Source organism: Anser anser (assembly GCF_964211835.1).
Source record: "Anser anser genome assembly, chromosome: 20".
In the NCBI taxonomy this organism is placed as follows: domain Eukaryota; kingdom Metazoa; phylum Chordata; class Aves; order Anseriformes; family Anatidae; genus Anser; species Anser anser.
In genome coordinates, this window is record NC_139741.1 from 1,001,305 (window position 1) to 1,028,053 (window position 26,749).

Genomic DNA, 26,749 nt, shown 5'->3' on the forward strand with positions numbered 1-26,749 from the left:
TCTGTGCAAGGCCATCTGATCCCCAGCTGCCCTCACAAGACCGAAGCATACCTGCTGCAGAAGGATTAAAGGATTTCCTGCCCTTACAAACCCATGCGTACTGTAACAAAGACAGACTTGAGGACATGGGGAAAGTGGCAAGCGCTATTTAAGTCCTAGTGGTACCTTTAGCCATTTAGGAGAGCTAGGAAATTTTCACATACTGGTGCAAACAGGCCCTGAGAATCAACTACACCCTGTATTGAAGTGGCTCTTGCTAAACTCAGCCTTGCAGAGAGTAAAATGATTCACAAGAACTCTATATTTATAACAAAGATTCGCTGAAAATGACTCATGTACTGAGCCAACCTAATTTTAAACAAAGGGAAAAACCTCCTGAAGCACACAAAACTGGAATGGGGGAAGAGAACTGCACACACAAAGAACCCCAGCCAGGAGCAGTTGGCCAAACCTACTGGGAACAGCCTCTCCGTTCAATTAGCCGAAGTGACGGCGGCAGACTCAGCTTCACCTACTTCTGTTTTAAAGTTAATTAAGTCGTACGTTCAAAGCAGCAACCTTTCTGCAGGTTGGAATACTTCCTTAGGATAGGTAGGACTGCTAGGCAATAATGAGGCAGCTGATGGAGAGTTCTAAGTTCTTCAGACCCTACCAAATTCAGAACGCAAACCCAAATGGAGTCACGGCAGGAGAGAGAGAGAAGTATTAAGATTTTACAGCATTCCTAATTTTGGACAAGCAGATTCTAACAGAAATAGCTGCCACCCCACTCCCCCTTACATCAGCATTGCAGCACATCTTACAGGATATCATTTCAAAGAGAGAACAGACACACAGCACTAAGAGCAATCCAGAACAAACAGGCAGCCTGCAGCAAGGACACAGAACAAGGGTTTCTTCACCTGCTCCTACCTCAGGACCATTTCCCTGAGTTACTCCTTCTCCTCTCTATGATATAAACACACAGTAGATTACAGGAAAGCACTTAACATAATGACAAATGCAAAACACCGTATATGCAGAGCACATATATGACAAAGAACATGGTCATTCACGTAGTAAATCTGGGATTTCTTGTTTCAAACAGAATTGATACACGAGCCTGTTTATGCCAAGTTCCTCACGCATCCAGGAAAGCCCTGAGCAAGTGTGCAATACTGATGAACGGTATCAACAGGAAAAGGTCACTATTCTCAGAATTCTGTGTTCAGTAGTGTGCCAATACTTATTGCTCTAAACAGTCCACTTATCTTCAACGCCAAATCTAACTTCCACTCTTCTTAACCTCTCCACTGTCATTACCATAGAACTGGGTATGTTTGGCTGCAAATGCTCCATTCTGTGAAACCCAGAAGCGTTTAGATGGTGCCCATTCTCCAATTATTCTTAAGCATCGCTCTGAGTTAGGTCTTTGATTTGAAGCATGAAGAGAGAGCAGCCAAGAGTTCACAGATGAACACGCCTCTAGAACTGTACATAGCTTTAATTCTCAGTGATACCTTTTTGTGGTATTTTTCCACACACTGAAGTCAGATAGTGTTAAATTTTTATTGGCCCCAGTAAATAATGGGCTGGATTACAGCAGTGTTGGACCAACATTCAACGGTTCCTTTTCAGGCACCTGAACGAAGTGACTAAGTCTCCAAAGGAGTACTTGGTATGAACTCCTGGGAGCTGACCTCTACTGAGAATCCTGCAGCAGACCATTCTTTATCCACCAGCCCACACAGGGTCTGCTTCACTTCATCATCACAATACACACGCACACAAATCAGTCTGCAGGAACCAGGAGAACAACAGCCAAGTTTTGTAATTTATTCAGCCTTTGATCTTTTCGCAGAGAGTTCTGGAACACCAGCTGTCTTTGATGGATGCGATATTATCTCCGAAGAAGTTTTATTTTCTTGTTAATTCTTGGTAAGTTCCAAAATACAGCCATGAAGAAAAGTCACCAGCACAATGGCTCGCTGATTATATTTAAAAATATACAAGAATATCCACAGTGACAAAGCCTAGACCCTCAACCTCTCAAATGCACCATTTTTGTAATGTAGCATTCAGGTCCCAGTGGAGAGCAGACAAGTGTTGTGAAGAACTAAAACATGCCAATTACCCAGTGTGGTGATGCTGGCTAGAAAAGTCACTGGGGATCACACAGATTTCTGTTGTTGCTCTTCTTTTAAAAGAGGGCAACGGCTCTTCCAGTGACTTTCTGGGATGGATTCTGCCACCTTTACTCAAAATGGGACACCTTATTCTTTAAATACATTGAGAGAACTTACAGAACAATGTGCCTTCACCTGGAAGATAGCTGCCAAACTGTAACCCACAACTGCGAAAACTTCATCTTTTGCAAGTTATTCTCTGGGTTGTAGCTTAATAGTCACTTATCTCCAAATACATACTTTTAACCTATTAGTGCTTCCTAGTAAATCACCTTGTTGTTTTGGCTTGGTACTGGTTTTGGATAATGCCATTTTAAAAAGTTTCTTATTTGTAATGTACACATGGATGTAGCAAATGTAAAGGGAAGCGGCATGGGCCTGAGCTCCATGTTCTCCTAATACTGAAATCCCTGTATTTACCCCTGTCAGCAGAATAAATATATTTCTATAAGAAAAGTAAGACTATGCAGTGTTAATTCTTCTGTGTGCCATTTACCACATAAGGCGATGATGTGACTGCTGTCTTCATGTACAAATTTCCTGGTGACTGCTTCTTCCATGATCTGCTTTACCTAAAAGAGAAAAGGAAAAAGAAGTGATTGTAAGATCCCAACGTAAACAAGCACAGCACTAGGGAGTTTCAGTTTGTTTCAACAGCTGCTTGCCTCTTCCCCATCACCAGAAGACCGATAACTCACGTAAGTTAATCTTTGCAGGGAAGAAAATATAAAAGCATTTAAGAAGGGGAACAGAAAGACAAAACTCGGCACCTTTTTGTGTGATGGGGTAAACCAGTGGGAGAACAAGGACAAGTCTGTTTGGAGCAGACCTCTCGAAAAGCCTGAATTATTTCAGGGCACCCAGAACGCCCTCAGCAGAAGTTCCAAAGGACTAGCAAGGCTTTTTATATGATGTGTCCTTGGCCTTCCTGTGCACAGTTACTTCCACTCATTAAACGAGACTATGCATTGCTACATGCTCTTTCCACTTGAGGCATTGTGCTCTTTTTCAAGCAAAAAGAACCTCCGAGCTACACTGGCATACATCCTAAGCAAGGTTTACGGCAACCTTTCTCCCATTCTGGCTGGGAAGAGAACCAAAGAGCAGACAGACCACAAAAGGCCCGTGGGGAGGTACGAGGCAGCGACATTTTGCAGCCAGTCACACAAATGTTTCCTGACACCGTATCTCTGAGTGGGTTAGAGCAGAAAAAATAGCACATTTTCGAAGAAATCATGATCAGTTTCATCTGTGCCAATCTGGCAAACCAGAAGGAAAACCCATAAGCATAGACACATACTCTGCTGTTTTCTCATCCACACCTGCTAGAAGCGAGGCATCTTGCTCAATTTGAAAGGATGTGATAAGACAGAATACCTCTGGAAACAGTCACACCTCTGATTGCCTGTACTTACATCTATAAAGTACACGTTTTAATAGATGGATGTTGTTAATAACTGGGGACTTTAGATGTCAGAGTAATTACAAAGGATGTTCTCAAAGCTCTACTGTGCCAGACACTACACAAAACTAATACAGTACCCATAAAGAAGACAGTGCCTTCAGTTAGAGCTTCTAGACAAAATTTAACAATTATGGCAACTAAAATAACATTTATCACACTTCTTACTGATTTAAAACAAAGTTCCCCTACAATTTCAAGGCTGATGTGTCAAGCTCCAGGGGGAATTCGTTACAGATTACTGACTTTCAAAAATTAAGGAAGAATACAGACAAATCTTCCAGTTGGGCCCTTTAAAGAGAGGCTGCAGTTACCCTCGACTCATCTGCTAGCTCGTTCCTCCCCCAGTGGCTTTCTTAGCCCGATGCCAGATGAAACCTATTTGCCTCAGTCAACTCATTTATCAGACCCTCATCCCTTTCTGGCCATGGAGCACCTGCTTCTCTAGAACCGAATCCACAATCATTTTTGGCTTCTCTCATTGTGAGCTATAATTACAGGGTCAGGACATTCTGCCTAAATAAATGCCACATCACTTTTAATATACGGAAGTAAGTGCTTCTGTGGCATAAGATTTAACAAGATACTCTCTGCTACCAACACAAACTTTTTTTTTTTTTTTTAACTTGAAAACAATTTTTATGGCAGCCCTGGAGTCCGACAAGAATCATCTGGCAGGTAATCAGTGTCTCCCCACAAGGAACTCTTTACCAACAAGCTCAGCAGCTCGGCCCGTCCATCACTCAGCTCAGCGTGACCCGAGTGCCAGTGCAAGCTGCACAGCGATGCCTGCCCCTGGGGCTAGGTTTTAGTGCCTAGGAGACATCGATCCGTGCTTCTCAGCAGGGCTGGCAGCCGTGCGCTGAGCTCTCATCAGGCTGCACCTGGTACCTGCCATAACCAGTTCGAAGTTAGCTGGGTTACCGCTTCTTCGTAGCGTCGACAGGTCCAAAGGTTGCAAGCCTTCCCTCTCGGTGCTGGCAGCGGGAGCTGCAGGTGCAGTGCTTCACCAGCAGCTGGGCTCAGCACCTGCTCCGCTCTGACGAGGAGGTGGCCGCTGCCCACGAAGGTGCTCTCTTCAGAGCCCCACATCCTGGACCAAGCTGATCCAAGAGAACTAGTACTTATCGCACAGGAGCCCTCTGGGTTGCAAAGAAACATTGGAAAAAACAAAGCAAATGTGTAAGAGGCTTTGAAAGCAGGAATGTTTTATATCTGAGGACTTCAAGTATCTTGCGCTTCATAAAACCTGCCTCGCTGTTCACACGCTGAGGCTTGACAACATCAGCTCCCAGCAAGGCAAAGTGTTTCTTTCCTGTGGCATTGCTGGCATGACGGTAAGAACCTTGGACTTACTGGGAGGTGGAGGAGTAACGGGATACCAAGAAAGAAGCAATGGTATGAGAAGGGCTCATGGGTGGGCGCTCTCACGGGAAGCGCCCTAATTACCCAAGAAGAAAAAAAAAAAACCTGTAGCAACAGCTAGAAAGAAAAAGGTTTGGGATGCAACAACCAACACGACTTTCAGCAGATTTTGGATCCGGGCCCTCCAGAGCTAAGCAGTGCAGAGCAGGCAAGCAATCCTCGTCTGTTCCCAACCGCCGTTGAATACAGAGCAACGTTTTCCAATTTTTCCAGGAGAGTCGGTGCATGCCAGTAGAACGCATTTTCGGAGCGTCGACAGTGGAGGTGAAGATTCAAAAGCTGGAATGCACTGTTCTTCAATCCCGCGTCATTCCTCACTGCCACGTAATTCAGGGGCGCTCCAGGCAAGCGGCTGAAGCAAACAGCTCTGCTCAAGCGGAACACCAACCCCCCCCTGCCCTCCCGCTCTGTGCAGGGAGTCGTGCTGGTGGGGCTCTGCTGCCTGTTCCAGGGAGGCTCCTGGCAGCGAGGCTTTCTGAGCACAAGCCTACACAAACACCCACCCGCAGACACTAGCGGTCCCGACCAAACTGCCGATTAATCTCATTGAAAGAAACATGAGCACACACCACACTGACACCCCCCGCACAGGTACGCAGACCTAGTAAAGCTACCGGACTGCTTTCAGCACGCCAGATTTGTTGCAGGGGCGGAAAGGCTGCCTCCTGCAGCTGTGCCCGCATCGCCTCCTGCGTGCCTCACCTCTCCGTCCATGAACCACAGGGAGCAGCGCGGCAGCAGAACCACGGAAAGCTGTACTTTACCAGCCTGCTACGACAGCCTCCAAAGACACTCTGCTCTCCCTGGTAAAGGACTGCGTACACCAGAAGTTTAGCAACCCTTAGAAAGCAAGGATGGAGAAAGGACTAACTACCTGAGTAAAAATCTTGGCATTTGAGGAGCAAAGACCTTCACGACGGGATGCTGGAGGAGCACCACTGTGACAATGCAGTGTCAGAGGCACTGAACAATGCTCACAAACCACGGGAACAACCAGAACCACAGTTAAAACGCACGGCATTTTTTCCTCAAAGAAGAAAACCTTATCTCCAACAACCCTTGCCCTCTTTGGCTTGTGCAGCTACTGTTTCATTTATTGATTGCTCCTGCTGTACTTTTTGTTACTCGTGATGAAGAACTGGGTGGTGTAAATACAAGCATTTAAACGAGTCCCATGTTTCTCTTCAGAACTTGTTGCGTTCTGGTTGTAAGATGACCAACTGCATTTCTGAAGTGCTCTGAAACCTTTTATGGCGGAACTGCTAAGGTTATTGTTATCCTATTTGTTTCACAGCAAGAAAGAATGCTGGTTTTAAATCCAGAAAATGCAAAAAACTTCATTTCAGTAGGTAAATGAAATGGCTAAAGAAAGCTTGTTTTATGAGCCTACTTGTCACAACAAATTTTCCTGCAGAGAGAGATAAATGTTTGAAATGTGAACTTACAAGCAGCCTCAGCATGAATCCCAGTAGAGTCAAATTTTGAAAACACATTACATGTTCTCCTTCCTACTAGAGTCAACAAAATACATTCTTTACCAGTGGGGAATGGAAAGTCCATTTGAGATAAAGCAAAAAGCATTGCATTTCCCCAAAGGAAAAATGCAAAAGTTTTTGCGGAGAGGGAGAGACAAAAAAACAAAAATAAAAAAAAACACTTTGCACCAAATGACTTTTAGAGATTGCCCGTTTACATTTTGCAAAGACAAGTGAATTTTAATGGGATTGGTGTAAACAACATACCGAAAAAATAAGCTGAACTCCAGTAGATATTGAGCCGATGTGAAAATAAAGCAAGATGAAGAGCCTGCGTTTAAAGGACAAAGGGAGGGAACGCAGCTTTGAGAACGTACACAGACTACTCAAGTTTCCAGCGCAAGGAGGCCAACACACAGAATACAAACAGGCAGGTACAAAAGGCTGTGTGAAAAGTCATGCAGGAAAAAAAGGAGGCGGAAAATTCTACAGGATAAATTTATTTACCGTCATTAAGGGTGGCATAATCTGTTGGCTGTTACACTAGAGATTTGCATTCAATTCCTGGTTCCATTGACCGATTGTTTAAAAAAAGGTCTCCATCTCAGTATCTCCAGCTGCCTCTTGATACCATTTATCTTAATGGCAGCAGAACAGGCAGGATCCCCCACGACAAGTCTGTGCAGTGCACAGCCAAGGGCTGTTACCTTGACACAAGCACAATCATCAAAAAAACTCCTGTTACTATTTTACGCTGGAAAGTTCTGGGCAACCTCCAAAAAGCCAAGCCAATATAAATCCTCTTAGAGAGCATTTTTGCAGAGTTAGAGAAAAAAAAAAAAAAAACAAGCCAAAACCAAAACAGATATGCAGATAACAGAGAGTGTATGAATAACAGTTTCAAGTAATTTAAAAGCCAGAGTCCAATTAAAACCACTTTAGAGACTTTAAAAACAAATTAGCTTCAGATTTTTTAATTATATACGCTACTTGTTCTCAGTTCAAGCTGGCTTGGGTCACGAAAACCCATTTCACTTTTGCTCTCACGCATTAGCACAATATTGCAACGTTCAGACTGGGAGAACATTTCTCAGATTTATTTATATATTTAAACGTTAGCCCAGGAGAGCAAGCGCATGCAACTCTGAACTGAGCTTTATGCTACCTTGCCTCAGAGCTCTAAGTTTAAGCTATAATTTCCAAACGAAGCGGCTGCGCCAGCCCGCAGCGCTCGGTGACACCGCTCGCTGCCCCGCGGGCTGGGTCACGCTGGGACGCGGCCCCACAGCTTCGTGTTCAGACCGTTCGTTACGTGTCCACCCCTGCTCTGCCACTTCCAGGCAACCTACAGGGGCTGAAACATCAGCTACTTCCCAGCTTCAGCGCCGGGGAATATTAGGGCACCGGCCCCAGGAACCTCGGCTCTTGCAACACCTTTTTAGGTCAGCCTTAACGAACGCAGCTCTCCTGCCACGTCCGATTTCCCCAGCCATGAACTGCACGTACGAAGAGGCGAGGGTACAGGAGGATAATCAGCTTTCAGAAACACTTCAGTGCTGTGACGGACAAGCGTTACCCCTGCACTTCGCTCCGTGCAGGAGCAAGCAGCTAGCACAGGTGTTACTGGATGTTACTGAACGCCGCACAGGCGAAAACGCGGCGGCTGGGGGTGCCGGAGGGCTCTCGGGCAGGCGCTCCGCAGCCGCAGGCTCATGCCGGCGGGCACCCCGCGCCTCGGGCCGGGACCTCGCCGCCCTCAGCGGGGCCCCTCGCGGCCCAGCGGGGAGCGGGGCAGCGCAGAGCCCGGCCGCGAGCGGCGACCTCGGCTGAGGCGCGGCTGTGACCGGCGGGGCGGCGGCGCGGGGGTCCGGACACCGGTGCCCGCCGGCCGCCCGCCCGCTTCTCCTCTCGGAGTCACCTCAGGAGGAGCCGCTGAGAGCCGAGCGGGAGCCGGGGGCTGCGGGAGGGCACCGAGGGCCCAGCGCCGCTCACGGGGAGGCCCCGCGGCAGCCCCGCCGCTCCTCGCTCGCTGCCTCCCGGAGGGCACGGGGCTTTAACTCAGCGCGGCCGCCCCGCTGCTCCGGTTGCCCTGGGCCGGCCCGCAGCCGTCAGCCCGCCGCGGGGGCGTTAAGGTAGCGCACGGCAGGCTCGGCTTTCCGTCACCGGACCGGCCCCGCAGCCCTCCGGAGGAGCCCCCGGGACCCGCCGCCCGCCCTCACCTCCTTCTTCACGTTCCACAGCAGCTTCTCCTTCGCGGCGTCCGCCGAGCAGCTCATGGCGGCGCGGGGCCGGCCGCCCTCAGGGCCGCCCTCAGAGCCGCCCGCCCGCGCCGCCGGGGGAGCGCCCGCGGGGAGAAGCCTCGGTCCCGCTCCCGGCGCGCGCCGCCGCCGCCATCTTCCGCGGCTCCGCTGACGTCACCGCCCGGCCCTCCCGCGGCGGGGCGGCGCTGAGGGGACGCTGAGGGCCCGGGGCCGCCCGCGGGACGCGGCGCCCCCTGGAGGAGCCGAGCCCGGGGCTGCCGGCCCTCAGCGCGGCGGCCGAGGCGGCAGGGCTGTCGGTCACCTGCGTCAGGCCCGGCTCTTCCGTTCTTCGTTCCGCGGGGCAGATCACTCCCTCAGTGGAGGGGCTGCCCAGAGCCCCGCCGCGGTCGGGGCTGCGAGGGAGAGCCGGCCCCAGGCGGCGCCCGGCTGACGGAGAGGTCCCCAGGAGGCAGCGAGGATGAGAGGCGGCAGGCAGCAGGAGCCGAACCGCACCGAGAACAGGCCCCCGTCAGTGCAGGCAGAGAAAGAAAAGGTAAGGGTGATTCCACCTGCTGCTCAGCTCCGTGCAAATCTGAGAGGCAGCAGATACAGGAGACTGAAGCACGTTACCCAGTCACGAGGAGCAAACGTCCTGTCCCAGTGAATAAAAGTAGGCCGTTTGTACGAGCTCTCAAACACCATAAAGTCAGGGTAAGAGCACCTAGCTTACAGGTAAGCCAATTCTCAGCAGGACGGCTGTGGGAAAGAACAGCAGGTATGCACTAGGAACCAATTACACGACAAGTTTCTCAACCTTTCCACACAGGCCTACCTCTCTTTTTCAGAGAGGCTCAGATACTTGGTGGAATAGCGTTTGTAATGTTTTCGTTTTGCTGTGAGCAACAATCACTGTGATTTTTTCCTCTACCCCATTTTGGTTACCTGGGGAAATAAGTCCTTTTTTGCAATTATTTCATCAGTCTATCCCACAGTACGGACATCACAGCTTTAGAAGTAGTGAGTCTGTAACTAACCAGCGTAAATCAAGGGCAAGAGAAGCAAGGATTATTTCTTCACTTCACTGAATTAACTACAAATCTTGGCTTAGACAGCTAAGAAAGCAGGGTAACAGCAGCAAAGAAAACAGCTAAATAGAACACAGATAAGATTACATTGGCCACCTCAAAAGCACACCTACTGCAGAACAGAGACTGAACCTCTGAATCTAACTCCCTGCTAGGCTGCTGGGTCAGCCAAGAAAGGTTAAAGACTTCCAAAATACAGGTTAGGTTACTTTTGAGGTAATGTAAGATCGATTTTTTCTCTGTTATTCTTATTAAAAACTCAAGTTTATTCCATGAACGTGAAAAAACAATGTTGCTAACCCATGGTTTTACAATTAAAGGAAAAGCCCACAGAAAGTCAAGCCTGTTACCTGCAGGGCACCTCTAAGCACACTGATGCCTCCTGTAAAACTACAGCCTGCAGGGCACGGGTGAAAGGTAGCAGTAGATCCATACAATACAAAAGCCATTTGCAGATCCAGTATTTCTGTGTTCCAGGAATCCTAACTGCTTGGTGAGGATCAATAAATAAAATGCAGAACAAAAGTGCAGAGACCAATATGACAAATAAATTTCTTACGCTGGAGAAAAATCAAGGAAGACAAAATATAACACTTTATTAAAAATTGGTGTTCCATTTCCATTTACTGCACTGATAAAACACCTTATTCAATAGTTAATAATGGTTAACTGCATTAATTATTTTATTCATAAGACTGACCTTTAAAAGTTAGACAAAAATAAAGCCTGATGCTATAAGAAAACAGCTTGGTCACAGAATGAGTTTGAACAACAATAGTATTTACCACCCTCTGGATACAAAATATTATAGAAATCCAAAGTGCTATATTATTATGAAACAAACTAAGCTTCAGCATCCCTCTGAGGTCTGAGGAGGGTCTTACCCCCATTTTATTACAGAGGAGGAAAAATTATGCACATACAGAAAAATTGACTCGCTGTATGTCATCAAGTTAGTGGCAAAGCTGGAAACAGAGGTCGTGCCCCCGCATCTCTTAATAAAACCTCAGTTATCCTAACAGAACGGATGGTATGAGATTTGGCTGTTAAGGTTTCATGCCAAGGATTGTCAGAGGATATAATCTAATTGTGTAAGAAGGGCTCCTGGGCCAGGCACATTCAGTTAAGGTATACCTCATCAGTATTTCTAAGAGTGAATTATGTCTGAAAATTTGAAACCAAATAAAATCTAACCAAAACCACAATGAGCATTGCCTGTTCCAAGCAGAAGGCTGTTTTTCAATAAGAGCATGTTATCAGTCTCTTCAATGTCCTCCAAGCTTGGGTCAGCTTTTTTTTTCCCCTTAATTTTTAACCAAGAATTGTAAGAGATAAAAAGTCATCAGAATGGAATGTTACAATAGGATAAATGTCTCCCATTCCAAAAACTAAATGTCAAGGTGAAGGTTAAACATTTAGTTTTGTCTTGGCATTTATCAAGCAGTTGGAGACTGCTACCCTGCAGAGCTCTCTTTTTTGACGTTATTGCCTAATTAACACTGATATTGAAGAACTGTTTAACATAAGATACTCACTCAAGGCACCAAGTCTCCTTCTCTGTTGAAAGGCTGAGGCTGTTTTTCAATATGTTAGGACCCCATTAGAGAAACACGCAACCCTTTATTACAGTGCTTGTGTACAGATGTCAGTTACTGTTTTCCATTCATACTCTCAGGCTGCTAATACTATATTTGAATGTGCAAAAGTTCACTTAAATTCAAAGCAAAGAGGACAGTGAGGTTACTGATGAGGCAAAAAGGCATTTCTTCCTCCTAAAGGCTACTTGAAATTCACAGTCACATCAGTAAACACATCCACTGGTGATGGTTTATGTAGGAGGCCATTAGAAGTCTCTTAATTTGCAGACATAAATGCATATAATTAGAAATCTATATTGTCTTAATAGTGATCATAATTTATGATATTTAAAGCCAGCAGAGAAGATTCTTAGGAAGCACAGCTGTTGGCTCTAGAAGCGGACAGCTTACTACAAATAAGCAAATGCTGCATTAGCCTTTTCAGTGCTGTGTTTTCTCCATTCTGTGAGGTTGTAAAAATGAATGTGTTCTTGTCAAAACAACGTATACCCTGCAACTAGGTAAGGGAAGATTAAGATGAGAATACAAAGCACATGTTACATCAAAACTGCAGTGTTAAACGTTATCTGAACCTGGCAGTCAGACTGTGCAATCGATATGCCATGATTTTGGTGGAACGGACATTCAATTAACATTCAGTATGAGAGCAGTTTCAGATAAGCAGGACTCTTAAGAGAACAAAGTGGTCTGTATTACTTGCATTAGAAAAAAAAAGTTTGACCTATGAACTGTGTTAAGTGACGGCAGCATCCATGTCTACATTTAGACTTTGAGATGTCATGCAACTTATCCAATTCTGTAACCAATCAGGTAAGAAATAACCCAGGGCATTCCACATTGTATCAGGAACACACAAGCACAGCAGCACTACTTAGGAAGGGGATCTCTAATAGTACATTTAGCCGTGTGCAGGTGTCCCAGAACATACCTATGCAGAGGATTTCCTGATGTTCTCCTATTCCTGATCTGTCCACCAGTGGAGGGAACTATAGGACTGTTAGTAAAATCCAACCACAAGTATTTATCTAGGATCTCTTAGCCACATCCCGAAAATCTTATCAGGACAAAAACCAAGATCGTGGTTTTAAAATGTCTTTTAAATAGACAAAGCTTCAGTGTTTATAAAATTAGATTATTACTGAGTAAAGCTTACAGCCTGTCAGTGTTCTGGCTACAGTGGCCAAACATTATTTAAAATCATTCCAGTTTTATTCATAACTTCATCTAAAAGCAGATGTTTTGCAACCAGTACTAACTGGGGGTAGAAAAGGAAGAATGAATGGCAATGAGGGAAGGTGGTGAAATGAAAAGGATATCTGTATACATTTAAAAAAATTCATAACTGCTTAAAGTTCTGATATTCTACATTCCTCAAATGGGAAGAAGTTACTTTACAGTTTTTAAGAGGGTTCTCACAACACAAGATGGTTCTCAAAAAGGTTTGTTTTAAAAATTAATATAAATTCAAACCAGAAATTAATACTTGTTGGCTATGGGATACAGGGAAAAGAAAACTTGCTAAATCAAAACACAAGCTTTTCTCTGCCGCTTGTAGCATACTCTTTCACAATTCGAATCAATCTCTTACGGAATACTGGGAGTACAGAACTCTGAATGAAAGCATCTGGACCTGCAGACTGATTGGGCACTCCCATTCTTTCACATCCTCCTTGCCAAACCTGAACTTCCAAGAGAAAAGAGGTGCAAAGATGACACTTTTCTGCTTATAACTTCTTTTAAACAATTTTGCAAGGCTACCAGCATCACTTACTTAGCCTGCTAACATTCACTACTACAGTAACATGAACAAAATAATATAAATCATTTGCCAAGAAATAGAATGCCATTTAAAATTCGTATTTATGGCACGTCTTATTTGTTGCAAGATGGGGAAAAAAGTACAAGAGAAAAAAATAAAGCTGTTAAGTACAGAAAAAAGACCTATCAGTACAGCGTCTGCTGGTAGCTTCAGAGCACCCATCACAATTTAATTTAAATAGTATCAGTAGAAGAAAAAAACAACAACAAAAAAGGGAAAAAAACAAATCCACACCACACTTCAGCACAATTAAAGAAAAAAAAGTCTTTGTCAAAACTAATCTCAGCAGCTGTATTTTCACAGGCACAATAGAAAAATGAGCTGGAAAGCAACAATTTGCAGAAAGCAATATAAAAAGAAAAGAGGTTTTTAGAGTTTTAGAGAGGCCTTTCACAAAAAGGCAGGTGCATTACTGTGGCAACACTGCTTCCTGAATGCAAGGAGAATTGAGCGAGTGCCTTTCACAGAGTCCCAGCTAGGCAATAAAAATCCTGGAAGCTTGCAGCCGTGTTTTCTTACCAAGCCCCAACAATTTCATTTTCAAAAGCCTAATTGAATGGAAATCACTGTTTGGTTCCCTCTCCTGCTTCTATTACTACCAAGCCATCTACCAGCCTAGTTTTAGTTATGACTTCACTGTATTCGCTTGACTTTTGCATTAATTTGCTTTAAAACTTATATAAACATTTGGCACCGGTCAAAGGAGTTCAAGACTAACCATTGTAGAATCTGAAGCTTCCAGATTCACATACAACAGAAAGAAATAAAAGCAGCTGTGGAGCATGCTCCACCACTGTCACATATCCATAGGTGCCCAATGAGCAAGCACCAAGTAATACCATTTATGACAGTGGTAAAATTTGAATCTGCCACCTACACCTGAAACATACAATCAAACATTTAAGACATTAGCGACTTTCCATACTAAACTTGAAACTCTTTCCAGAGACCCAATCTACAGAACAGCCTTGACCCCAATTGCCTAAGCAGTCCTTTAAAATTAGCACCCAGCCAAGCACTCAGAATAAAGCTGACATTTCAGTTTAAAATTCAGTACAAACCATCTCTCTCCTTTGTACACAACCTCTTGCAGTTTTATGCTAGAAAAAGATTTTTATGATTATTCTTCCCTCTCCATTTCAACTTCTATAGTCTAGAAGCGATACAGAGAACAAAACTTAAATTCACTCTTCAGTACGTGAATATTACCTAGCATTACAAATATTTAGTCAGTACTTCCCCAGTCACTGCAATTTTTTTCCCTGTTGCTTGAGAAATTGAACATCAAATAGCACTTTTGGGCTACAGGAGGAAACTGATTCCGCAGACTGACATTGTTTCCATAAACAGGGTTACGGCATCACAGTCCTCAACACTGCCAACCCTTCCACAATCTATTCTTGAAGTTTTCTAACTGGATAAAGTTTCTTCCTTCACCATACCTATTTCTCCAGCTCCCATGACAAGTTATTCCATATATATTTAAGTCTTCTAGTTTCTCATTTTCACATGACTCAACTCTTACCTTTTCAGAAGAGCTTGCCTTAGAATTCATGAGTTTTTAAGACAGCTATTTTGGAACACAATCTTTTGTATGTGAATTGGGGGAAAAAACAGGTGGAAGATATTGCACATGCAGTGCATCTGACTATTGGATAGCTAGACATTTCATCCGAGGGTTATCAGATGTAGTGTTTATTAAAAGTAGTCACGTTTGAGTTCTGTCCACCCCCTCTTCAGTATCTTGATTTAGGAACAGGAAGTTCCATTACACTAAACCCTAAGACGACAGATATCTGGAAAGATTTTCAAATCACACCATCTCACTCGGAAAAAAGAGTACTTCTCACAGGAAGTAAGATATCTGGCAAGTCATCAGATTTAAAAGAGCAACCACAAACTGTCAGAATCAGTGTTTCAGATTCCATTCCTCATGTCGCATGAAAAGGGGGGCCAGTCTGTATTTAAAAAACATGGTGCAAAACAAACATTTTAGTTCTCAAAGCCCTTGGCCTTTAGTGTTGCTTTGTGTGTACAAATGCCCATTTGCTTCTCTAGGGAGACAAGAAGCCAAATGAAGATCAGTCCACAGAGTCCAACCGTCCCCTCCCTACTTCCTGATCTCCCTCAAAGAATATTGATACGAGCCTTGAAACCAAACCCTTTCTCCTTGACTGATATGCTAGTGGCCCAACTGACGGTCATCATAGGTGCTGTATCTCTTCACATGGATTCGGCGCACTCGGTCACGAAGTTCAAAACCGTCATCGTCCTCACTATGAGAGGCCTGGCTTCGGCTCCTGCTCGTTGCTTCCAGCAGAGAGTTATCAGGAACCCGTGGTGTTTCATACAGTAAGACATTTAGAGTTTCTTCATAAATTCGTGCCTCGGGGAATTCAACCTACAAAAAAACAACAGATGTCCTTTTCCTGATCTATACACGGTAATGTGACTGGAACACATGCCCATAAGTAAAAAGATACATATACACAACAAAAAAAAAGGCACGCACTTTGAAAAGAGTAAAATAATTGTAAATGGGAAAGATGAGCAAAGCAGTCTTATCCCAAACCAGTACCTTGGTTTGCTTCTTTTCTGTGGCATACACTATAGAGGTGCAACAGACTTCAGCAAGTTTCCGACCCTGTCCGTAGAAAGACCAGCAGCAGATTTCATCCCCTATGACATCCTTAATGAAAAGAACTCTGCCGTTGAATCGGAGAGAGAGCTTGTCAAACAGTTCTATGTTCTTCAGTAAGTTGTCATCTGAATTACTAAAACAAACAAAAAAAAGGAATAAGTTTTTTTTATTTTTTCAACTGGCTATCTACGAAATTTATATGCCTATTCCACCAGAGTTTTAAGCATTGATCTAACTGCAGAATACAAGCAGTGACTCACTGCCATATGCTGCCAAGAAAAGAGAGGGTAACAGCCAACTTCAGATACAAATAAGATGCTCCTGATCCCCAAGAGCAAGCATATCAGCCTTTAGAGGTTAAGCTATATAATCAATAACAACAGCAGTTTTCCCAATCATTACACCAACTTTCTCTTGACTTAATGCTGAAGGTGATCAGATCAAATGCTAACTGCAGTTCTGTTTAGCTTAGTAACAGCAAAAGTCCAAAGAGTCAATGTGTTCCAAGGCCAGCTAAAAAGGATGGTATTCTGCATGTAAGACAAGTGATACCTTATACAAATTTATAGGGTGAATAAATTATTTAGGAAATGAAGTTTTGTTGACAATCAGCAAAATTTAGGATCTTATGTACTTTTCAAAGCAAGATCTAGATGTTCTGAAGAAAATAAAATAGTGTTGTAGCTTTAAAAATAAAGCTATCAGAATGCTATCCTTAAAATTTGAACTATTACTCAAATAATAACATCGTGACCAATGTCCAATCTGAACAAGTGAAAAAAATTAAAAGCATTACTCCTCTGATATTAGCTTGAATCCAGCTCTACCAAAAGTTTGTACTCTGTGCCCCTTTCTGTCTCATTTTATAGGTGACTGGGAATTACGTGCAGATATGTGGAAGCTATTGAGCATATTGTCTAGACAACAAAGCTAACTTCACTAGCTTTAACAGTAAAATTCCTTACTCATTGGACCCAGAAGCTCAAGGTTTGCACCTTGCTGCTAAGGATTTACCCAGAGGAATGAAATCATGCTGTTTTGTGCAGTATCTTAACTTTTGCAAGCAGTTCTGGAAGGCTAGGAGATACTCGTGAAACCAGACACTGTTAATATGAACAGCCAACTGGGCTCTCCATAAAATACTTAGTCTGAGATGTACTTCTGTTCAGATCTAAATCAAACAAGCACAATGTACAACCCAACACAATCTTCAGCTCTCAAGAATCACTTGATAAAGCAATCTGGGATTCCACCAATAACAAATCCCAGGTTTTATCAAGTGCAGTGCTGCGAGAAGAACTTAGAAGTCTTCATCCATTTATGTTATTAGACTACACTAACAAAGTAACTAAGAAAACTCATAATGCTGATTAGGAAGAACAGAAGGAGAAAACTTTTGCTTGCTAGCCACCAGCATAGAATTTTAAATAACGATTCCTCATTTAAACACCATCAAGGCATGAAGATTCATGTGGAAGGAATAATTAGAACCCTAGAGCTAGTTGAGAAACCAGCACCTCCTGGTATCGGTTCTGTTGCTCTCATTGCTAGCATGTTTACATTTCCAGACCCACGGTGACTAATATGCTATTCTGCACTTGCTTAGCATCACTGCCATAAACTAAAGGGTAACACCGTGAGGAACGCAGAATGACTGGCAGATACAGAATGCAGTTTGCTGAAAAACAGGCTGCTCTTCAGCACTCCCTCAGGTAGCATTTCCTGACTACCTGAAATTTCATGATTAGAATCCATCTCTCTGACAGACAGACAATCAGTTTGTCCAGAGAAAAAATGTTCCAAGATTGCACGTTAGATTGAAAAGGCTGAAATTGAGGATTCTGCATAGCATAAAGAATTACTCACATCACTTCAATGACTGGTTTGGGAAAATCCAGATCCATTCCAATAGCATCATAACAAAGGGATCATGATAGTTAAACCATAAAACTAAATAAATAATGTTACTTAATACAGGAGGAAATCCAGTAAATTCTTGCACTGTCCCCATCTGGGTTGTTCTTGAACAGAACTGATGCTTTACTTTGTAGCCAAATAATTAACTCATCTAGAGGCACTGGAGGAGATGGAACATCAAGAATTTCTGTAGTTCAGGGTAAAAGAGTGCTGGCAAAGGTCTGTGCAGACTCAAAAGTAAAGCTAAACTGAAGAGCTAGGGATCGCAGCTGCATTAGCTGTGCACTGCAGAGGTAACACCCTGGTAACAGCTTGCATTGCATTACCTAATTTACACCTAGTTTCAGCCAGTATTAGTAGTCTCATCATTCTCATCTCTTGTCCCTCCTCTCTGTTCGTTTTCAGGCACACACCTCCAGCACAACTGACCTTTACGCTACATTTTGTCATCTCCCCACCAGCCCCATTTTAGATTAATTTCAACCAAAATAATTGCACTCAAATTCACAGAACAGCACAGTTGTGAGCTAAATAAACAAAAAAAATCAAGTTCAGCTGTATCACATCTTCCTCCACTCCCATAGTTAAAGGTAAAATTTCCCTTAACAGCGGGGGAAAAAAGTGACATACCTGGTGTAAGAGTATTTGTTGTTGCTTCTATTATAGAGCAGCTTAACAACGGGCTATTGGGAGAGGGAGGAAAAAAAGCAGAAAATATAAGTTTTGTGTTTGAATAAATCTAGCAAGCATTCGGTTTCTCAGTGGACAGTTGTGGAAAAGCAATTACTTTCATTGATGATTCTATCAGTCTTTCTTCTTCTTTTGGAGATGTGATAATAGGGATGTTACAGACAGGTTCATACAAGTCTTTCTTGTCCTGTTTAAAAAAAAAAAGAGAGAGGAAATAAAGAGATAAATGCTAAAACTAACATCTGCTGCTGCTCTCCCTTCCAAACCCTCCAGCCATGTTCCTAAACCCTGTGATGCAAAGGAAAAGCTCTGTGTTGCCATAGGAACCACACAGCATTACCTTGATCTGCAACCCAGAAATACAGCTGAGAGGTTTCCTAGTCCCAGAAGGCAACAATAATTGAAATATTGGGATGCAGGTGGATGTCCTTCTTAGCTATAGCAAGGACTCTGAGCTCAAGTCATATCTGGTTTAAGTGGGTTTATTATTCTACCCTTTTTGGAAGAAAAGGATAGTATGAGTTTGCAGTAGTTTTAATCAACTCAAAACACTGCGGTATGTAAGAGTATCGCCCATTATGAACTGAACATTTGGCAAGAACAGCATGTCACCAAAACGGACTTCAGCCCCCTGTGATACAAAAGCAACAATCAAGAGCGTGTGGTACAGCCTGTGACTCCAGATTCCTCATGTAGCAAATTAAAGAGAGCTCAATAGCTAATAGGAAAGCTTTAGAACATTTTGTTTTTAGACAAAACATTTTAAATTCCAAACCAAAAGGAAAATTGTCAGTGAACCTTTGCATTTATTTCAGCGGATACAAGAAGCATATTGAACATAATATGAGAGATTTTTGTTGTGCAAAAAATATTACTGATCTTAAGATTATGAAATAAGATCTATTATATCTGGGCTAACCTTATTAAAAAGTTGGCAGAACAAGCTGATTTCAGTCAGCTGAACTTCAGCTTCAAGAGACTAGTAAAGTGAATAAAGCCAACGTGGGCTTACGTATTTGCTATGCCTAGTAATAAAATGATAGAAAGCAAAGTCCTTAAAGTAATGAGTGCTTGCCATATCAATCTTTTTCTCCATTAAGATTTAAACTTAGAAAAAACAAGAAGTTACAATATTTTCAGATTTGAACAGGTGCTGCTTATAAACATTATCTAATTGGAAGTGACATAACTTGCAGGACTTTTAGACAAATCCCTAAGATCTTTTAAAACATACATTCAGAACAGTCGTTTATTCTCAAGATCTGATGACTGTTGTTTCATTTTTGCTCTGCTACTTTGTCTATCTAAGACTTGATTCCTCTCTAAGGCCATGAAACACTCTCGTGTTGTCTACAGGAATTTTTATAAGCAATACACACACCAAAAACTTTACAGGCTACTTCGGCTTCTTACCTGCAGGGCTGCTTGGCACATGTCCACTAAGCCCTGAATGAGATAATACTTGGCTTCTGCCATCAGCTCTTTGATCTCCTGTCTGTGTTTTGGAAGTGCAATTGTGTCATCTCGGAGATAGTTTAAAATCGTTCCAAAGTGCTTCCCACAGCGGTCTATAAGGATCCAACCTGAAAAATAACCATCACGACATTTCAATGACCTCAACACTAAGAGGCAAGGAAAAGCTGCTCAGAAAGGTTAAATAAGCCTACTGTTTCCTGAACTACACAATATTCTTCCCATTTCATTCAGTGGAAGTCCTTATTGACTTTCAGCAAATTGAAGTTGGTTACGGAACAGAAACTGACCGTGGAACCACTCTTTTGGTACCTCCCATGTTCTCACTTCTTTCCAGCACACCAGAAGGAAAGCCTCAAGCTAAAACTACTTAGCTTGCTATCACTAGACGTTAAAAAATGCAGCAGGACCATGACTATCGATCAGGCAGTGTGCTGCCAGACCAAAATTATTTTCTGTGCTTCATCTTTTCTGTATTATGTTTTGATTAAAGGAGTGGACCTTTACAACTACTGAAGGAAGTCATTAGTTTACATCTATTTAACTGACAGTCTGAGCAGTTCAAGCCTTAAAACCCCTATTTATTGTTAGGTAGGTAGCTAGTTTTATTTAGACACTTGTCATATTCCTAGCAAAATGGAGGTGTGCTGTATTTGGGAATAGATGTAATAACTGTTGCTACAGTGTACTGCTGAGCAATTAGAAACTTACCACTAAGAAAGCCAAGGAAGGACTAGAATAGAGAACTCAAGAGTGTTTGCAGCAAATTAGATTGGGGCTAAGTTTTGTGGCCTAATTAGAAGGATTTGGCAGTTTTCCCACCATATCTTCTCCTGCTCAGAGTTAAAGAGAAGTGTTCCAAAGATATTAAAAGGTAGGCTAGCCCAAAAAAACCACCGTTCTAGTTTCCAAACAGAAGGAAAGAACAGGATAGAGATGGTTCAGGAGGGAGCAGAGGGGGGATGCAGCACAGGAAACAGCAGTAGCAGTTTTTGCAGTTCCAAACATCCCTGAAGTCACACTCACTAGGAAACAGGATGTCTGTCTTGCTGGCAAACAATAGCAGTGGAGGACATACGTAGGCAGAGGTCTTAATACAGTGCCAAATCCTTTTCCATAGTGTGGAAGGCAGGCAAAAAAAAATATTATTTGGGGACCTAGGCGTAGAAGGCAACACAGGGAAGAGGGCTAAACCACCACTAGTCTCCAGCTGCAGCTGTCTGAAGACGAGCAGAAGAGCTTTCACCAATGAGCATGCGGAAACCACTAGAGGTTAAATACTTGACATCCTCTCTGAACTTCTCCACAATGCCCCGATTCCTAAGATATCATTTTTCCCTGGACTACTAATGAGAGGGAAGTTAAAACATTCATATCCACTGCTGACAAGTATTACTTTTCTTAATTGTTCTACTCTCTATTATGAATTTTTCTGCTGCCAATACTCAGTGTCCAGCAGGAGGTAACATACTATTTGCCTGATGGCCAAATACCATTGCAGCCTTGTCAGCCACAAGCAGAACATGCTGCTGGGAAGGTTAAAAAAAAATCTTCAACACAGCAAGCAAGGCTGTCCTGAGTTCTAATGCTGAAAATTGAATCTCCCCTCCCTAAAGACATTTCGATTAATGCCACTGCACAACGCCACGTAAATGACAACCCACATGCTGTCTGTTCAGTCCTGATAACAACATCAACAATCTGCATACCAACTGCAATTGCAGGAAAGAGAACCAGTCCTTCCGCTCGTTAATTTTAGTAACGAAAGAACACGTTTTTATAAAGCACACAGGCTCGTTACAGCCAACGAGATATGGCCGCCTAATGTTCCAAGTTATTTTTGGAATACATCTTTACATCTTTCACCAAGTATAGTCCTAACATATCTGAAAAACAAAAACCAGTTGTTCTACAGAATTCTCAATAACAAAAGACATTCCTGTACCTTCCTTGTCCGTGAGCACTTCCATTCTGCCGCTGAACATGGCCTTCAGCATGGTGTCATGCCTGGTCAGTACCTGCACTGTAGTGTAGTACAAGGAGCCCCCGACGTTTAGCCGCACGTACTTGTTACCGAGGCTGCCCCCTTTGAAGCTGCAAGCTTTGGGCTTGGGCCCTGCAGCTGGACAAAGGGTGGTGGTTAGGCACGTGTCCCCCGACATCTCCTTCTGTAGGTAGATGACGACCCTGCAGAGCGTGGGCTTGATGGACTCCGCCGTGATTGGTGACGAGTCACAAGTCACTAGGCGAGGACGGTGAGGCCACAACGGTCACGACCACCGGACCCCTGAAACACAAACATAAGATCAACACAGAAGCCCACAGTTTCTGTGAAGAAACAAAACCACATGAAAGAAGAGACAAATTCAGGAGATTCCTAAAGACACATCCACACGCATTCTGACAAAACAAGATTTAGGCGTTTTTCAAACAGCTCACACAGCAATGCAGTGGTTGCTCAGCACCACGCAGTCAAGTTACGGCTGCATTACTGTGAGCGAGGTAAGGTTAACTCTTCTGGACTTCCTGTTGTTCAGTCTCCAGCCAACACCACGATCACTATACAATACTGCAGCCCAGGCTGAAATGCTAGATGGAATTCAGCTCCCTCTCAGCTTCCTGAGAGAATGTAACTTTTTTCTGCAGATCTGAAACACAATGGAAGAACTCGTGGCAATGCCTTCAGCTGGAGCGGATATCAGAAGTGCTTAACTGGAGGCATTTGCAGAGGCTGCAGCAGCCTCTTCTTCAAACGCCTTGCCAGTGAAACGCTCCAATATAACTTTCTGCTCCCTGACAACTCCTTTTGTTCAAAGCTTTTTTCCTCCGTCCTGGAAAATCAATATAATCAATATAATATTCAAGTCAATATAATTTTAAGTTTTTATTTTTATAATTATTTTTCAAGCCCACCCCACCCTCAAAGCATGCCCAGTATTTGGAATATTTGTTTCAGTTAAAAGCTAGATACTCACTGCTTCTGTCTCTCCCCTGTCTCACTACACTTATTGTTCCATCAAAGACAAGCTCAGATTGGAAACAAACAGAATAAAATTCAGTCTAACAGGTGGGAGCTGAAGTTCTTTAACTGGGAAAGTAAAAATACAACTTCCTCATCTGTCCTTCTTTTAGTAATTCTTGCTCTCAAAAGCATTTTGCTGTTTGTTTTTTGTTTTATTTTTATTAAAACTATTTCAGACTACAAATATTTCCTCCCTTCTCTGTTCCATGACTGTAGGACATGAGTAATTTTTTATAAATATAATAACCTGCTCATTTGCTAATCTGCTAAGGATGTTACTGTTCTTCCCACATCCTTCTTCCTTCTCGCCCCACCTCAGCTTTCAGTGTGGAACAAACCCCACGACTTGCTACCATCCGTGCAGCAAGTTATTTATCAGCTGCAGGTGGTATCTTAAAATTGCTAGAGATCTTCATAACTACTGAACTTGGAATAATATCTAAAATAGCATTATTCTGCAATTCCCAATTCAGTTATTGTAATGAAGAAAACACCACAGACAAAATACGCCGTACAACAACAAGCAATACAACCACCGAGCAGACCATCAGCACACAACGACACTACGAATTTTAGTGCCAAGCGAGGACAGTTCGTCTGTAAGTGCTTTAACTGGGCTCCCGCTAGCTGCCATCATCTTTACATCGACCGACCACACAAAACACAAGAGCAAGCTCCATCCTACAACTGAGGCAGACAAGGCTTTGTCTAGTCACATCAAGCGGGCCTGCACCAAGGGAGCCAAAGCCAACAGCATGCTGTGCGGGGAGTCGGCCAGAGGAGTACCTCCCGAGCAGCGAGCAAGCAGCAGCGACCAAAGCTCGTTTACTGCAGTTGTGGCGTTGGGTGAGGAGCTAATTACAGAACAGAGAAGCCCGTCGGAGACTGCCGGCAGCAGAGGCACTGACCATGGGTTGTGCCGCCGCCTTCTCCAGCCGTCAGCCGGAGCCGGGGTGAGCTCGCAGCGCCTCCCGGTAACAGCGGGCACCCGGCCGGGCTCTGCCAGCGGCCCCGCGCTGCCTCGGGCCGCAGCGAAACTTCCTCACGGCCGGCGCGTGCCCTGCAACAGACGGACAGACGGACGGACGGACGGACGGACGGACACCGTGAGGGCTTCAATGCCCGGCGCGGCGGCAGCGCTCCGGTACCGCGGGCACGGGGCGGCCTGCGCCCGCCCGGCCTGACCGGGGGCGGCGGGCAGGGAGCGCTCCGCGCCGGAGGGGCCCCGCGGGGGGAACGGGAGGGGAGGGCAAGGCAGGGCGAGCCGCTCGGACCGCGCCGCGCACACGGGAGCCCCGCCGCCAACCGGGGGCTGGGCGGCCGCACCCAGCGGGCACTGCCCGGCCCGGCCCGAGGCCGCGCAGGGCCCCGAGCGCCGCCGCCTCCCCGCCGCGCTGAGGGGGCCCCGCCGGGCCCGGTCCCCGCCGCTCACCCGCCCGCGGCCGCCCCGCGCCGCGCCCCGCTCAGTTCCGCCGGCGGCCCGGAAACGCGTCCGGCAGCGCCACGGCCCCGCCACCGCCCCCAGCTCCCGGCGGGCCCCGCGGCCGGCGCGCGCTGTCGCCGTGGCAGCCGGGGCCGCGAGGGGCCGCGAGGGGCCGCGAGGGGCCATGGCGCAGGCGGCGCTGGGCGCGGCGGGGCTGCACTTCGACGAGCTGAACAAGCTGCGCGTCCTGGACCCCGAGGTGGCGCAGCAGACGGCGCAGCTCCGCGAGGAGTGCAAGGCCTTCGTGGACAGTAAGTGCCCCGCCCGCGCCCCCCCCCGCAGCCGCGGGGCGCCGCGCTCCCCTCACGGCCCGCCCGCCTTGTCCTTGGCAGGGATCGTGGAGTTCCAGAAAATAGTGGGCAGCCTCATCGAACTCGTGGACCAGCTGGCAAAAGCTGCCGAAAGCGAGAAGATGAAGGTACCGTGCGGTTACCGCTGCCCTGTCACGGACTGTGCGGGAGCTGAGCCAGCCTGCCCCCCTCCCGCACGGCCACCGGCCGCCCTGCCCCGGCCCCGGCCCCGGCCCCTGTCCTGTCACACGGCTGTCACCGCCTGTCTGCACCGTGAAGGCAGGCAGGCTCCGGGCAGCTGCTGTAAACATCTGAAAACTTTCACAGAGTACCGCAGTACTCCCCATTTAACAATCCCGCCGTTGCTGCTCACCTAAATGTCTGCACATAACTAGGTAGCGTGTTCCAGTCGCTTCCTACTAGCAGAACGCAGTCACTGAGGCACGAGGGGCTCAGTGAGGAGAAGGAAGTAGGCTGCCTAAAGATCAAATCAATAAAAATCTCAGTAACTACCTCTGAATTTTTCGTTCCGTATTTCTACGTGTCACCAAGCGTTATTTTTTTCCTCATGTTACTGCGGAAGCAGAAATGAAGTCTCAAATGCCTTGATCTGCCCAGCCGCTACAGGGACTGTCTGCCTGCTCCACCGGCCATTTATTGTTAAGATGATGCCCTCTTTTTTGCTAGCATGGCTGAAACACTTCAACCTGCTGGTAGTGAAAGGGGTTAAAAAAAAATCCATGTACAACAGCATCACTGAACGTCTGTTTTGACAGGCCATTGGTGCACGAAATTTGCTGAAGTCTATAGCAAAGCAAAGAGAAGCTCAGGAGCAGCAACTTCAGGCCCTAATAGCTGAGAAAAAGATGCAGTTGGAAAGGTAAGCGTTCTATTAAATACTTCTTAGGCATTGATTTAATGGTTTGAAAAGAAAGTAGTGTAGCGTACGAGAGAAATCGCGCACTTACACAGACTGGAAAGTTGTTCTTGCTGTCTGTGCTTGGCTGCAGGATGCTGTCTGAAAACAGCCTGCCTACAGCTAAGGTGCGTCCTGCACAGAGCACACACAGAACAAAGCGGAGCCGTTCGCATGGCAAACATAAGGCCCTGACTGCCACTTATTGAGAGTTCGTTTCTAATTGACTTTTTACAGCTAAAAGAACAAAGGTGGCCTGAGCTCATGAAGTTGAAGAAATGAATAAAAGTAACAGAGTGACATGTGTGTGACTTCTAAAGACAGTTTAGAACTGCAAAGTCTTAATTCATGCTACCATTGCTTTAAAGATGACTTATATGCCTAGCCTAAGCTTCCTTTACCTCAGACAAATGAGCGTTGTGCTAAATCATCAGCTGGTAACCTTTTTTTTTCTCTTTCAGGTACCGAATAGAGTATGAGACTCTGTGTAAGATTGAAGCAGACCAGAACGAGTTCATTGACCAATTCATTTTTCAGAAGTAGAAGACTTTTTAAAAAATAATAATTTGGAGCATTCCAGAATCCTGAGAATTTAAAAAATATGCAATTTTTCACTGTGTATGAATGAATAGATGGTTTGTACAAATGAAAGTGTCTCTTAACGCAGTGTGAAATACACTAAAAGTGGCAATAAGGAGGGCTTTCTAACAGATGTAAAGACTGTTCTGTCCTTTGATTTTTATAAAAATTTTTGTACAGTTAGTAGTTCAAATTATAGTTGAATTAATACTACTGTTCCTATGTTAATGTCTCACTTTTTGAAGTGTACAGCTCTTTCAAAGAAATCAAGAAATAAATTATTGTTTTCGGACTTTCTGGATATACCAGAATTAGTTGTTCCTGCTATGTGATTTCTGAGCTGAACAGTTTACAACTCCCTGGATAGTCATCGTGAAGAATTTCCTATACGTAGTAATTTTCATGTTTATAACAACACACAACAGAGAGAAACAGCAGTAACTTTGCCCGTATTGACCAGATTATTTTT

The 26,749-nt window shown here is 44.7% G+C and overlaps 3 protein-coding genes across 10 annotated transcripts in view; 1 reads left to right on the forward strand and 2 right to left on the reverse strand.

The window, feature by feature from the left end:
- The window catches only part of SGSM2 (small G protein signaling modulator 2), a 52,987-nt gene extending 44,031 nt beyond the window's left edge, over nt 1–8,956 (reverse strand). For 3 of the 7 annotated variants that reach the window (XM_083805925.1, XM_083805924.1, XM_083805921.1), the window contains exons 1-2: nt 8,747–8,945; nt 2,662–2,737 (exon numbers count right to left, since the gene is read on the reverse strand). In XM_083805925.1, coding sequence (XP_083662051.1) covers nt 2,662–2,737; nt 8,747–8,803 — 133 coding nt within the window. In that variant the 5' untranslated portion in view covers nt 8,804–8,945. Of the gene's footprint in view, nt 1–2,661; nt 2,738–7,034; nt 7,056–8,746 lie in introns of those variants that run through there. The other 4 variants (XM_083805926.1, XM_083805922.1, XM_083805927.1 and 1 more) reach the window with 3 other exon arrangements.
- A 1,467-nt stretch (nt 8,957–10,423) lies between these two features.
- On the reverse strand, nt 10,424–24,503 carry TNFAIP1 (TNF alpha induced protein 1). 2 transcript variants are annotated; one of them, XM_083805930.1, is made up of 8 exons: nt 24,445–24,478; nt 23,921–24,072; nt 21,936–22,277; nt 19,931–20,100; nt 18,615–18,704; nt 18,458–18,510; nt 15,848–16,043; nt 10,424–15,670 (listed from the first exon to the last, which is right to left on the reverse strand). In XM_083805930.1, the coding sequence occupies exons 3-8, from the start codon at nt 22,150–22,152 to the stop codon at nt 15,452–15,454; spliced, it is 945 nt and encodes a 314-aa protein (XP_083662056.1). In that variant the 5' UTR covers nt 22,153–22,277; nt 23,921–24,072; nt 24,445–24,478; the 3' UTR covers nt 10,424–15,451. The 2 variants fall into 2 exon arrangements, with proteins under 2 accessions (XP_083662056.1, XP_083662057.1); XM_083805931.1 differs by lacking the exon at nt 23,921–24,072 and having other exon boundaries at nt 24,445–24,503.
- A 41-nt stretch (nt 24,504–24,544) lies between these two features.
- On the forward strand, nt 24,545–26,591 carry IFT20 (intraflagellar transport 20). The gene is made up of 4 exons (XM_083805933.1): nt 24,545–24,746; nt 24,828–24,913; nt 25,562–25,665; nt 26,163–26,591. Exons 1-4 carry the CDS (start codon nt 24,620–24,622, stop codon nt 26,242–26,244), a joined length of 399 nt encoding a protein of 132 aa, XP_083662059.1. The 5' UTR covers nt 24,545–24,619; the 3' UTR covers nt 26,245–26,591.
- Nucleotides 26,592–26,749: the final 158 nt, after the last annotated feature.

Excerpts from the sequence above, each read along its gene's own strand:
- IFT20 (XM_083805933.1), top strand. The coding sequence starts at position 24,620 with ATGGCGCAGGCGGCGCTGGGCGCGGCGGGGCTGCACTTCGACGAGCTG. Across the intron at positions 24,914-25,561 it reads CCGAAAGCGAGAAGATGAAG|GCCATTGGTGCACGAAATTT; the intron begins GTACCGTGCGGT and ends CTGTTTTGACAG. Across the intron at positions 25,666-26,162 it reads AAAAAGATGCAGTTGGAAAG|GTACCGAATAGAGTATGAGA; the intron begins GTAAGCGTTCTA and ends TTTCTCTTTCAG.
- TNFAIP1 (XM_083805931.1), bottom strand. The coding sequence starts at position 22,152 with ATGTCGGGGGACACGTGCCTAACCACCACCCTTTGTCCAGCTGCAGGG. Across the intron at positions 20,101-21,935 it reads AGTGCTCACGGACAAGGAAG|GTTGGATCCTTATAGACCGC; the intron begins GTACAGGAATGT and ends GTTATTTTTCAG. Across the intron at positions 18,705-19,930 it reads TGTGCCAAGCAGCCCTGCAG|GACAAGAAAGACTTGTATGA; the intron begins GTAAGAAGCCGA and ends TTTTTTAAACAG.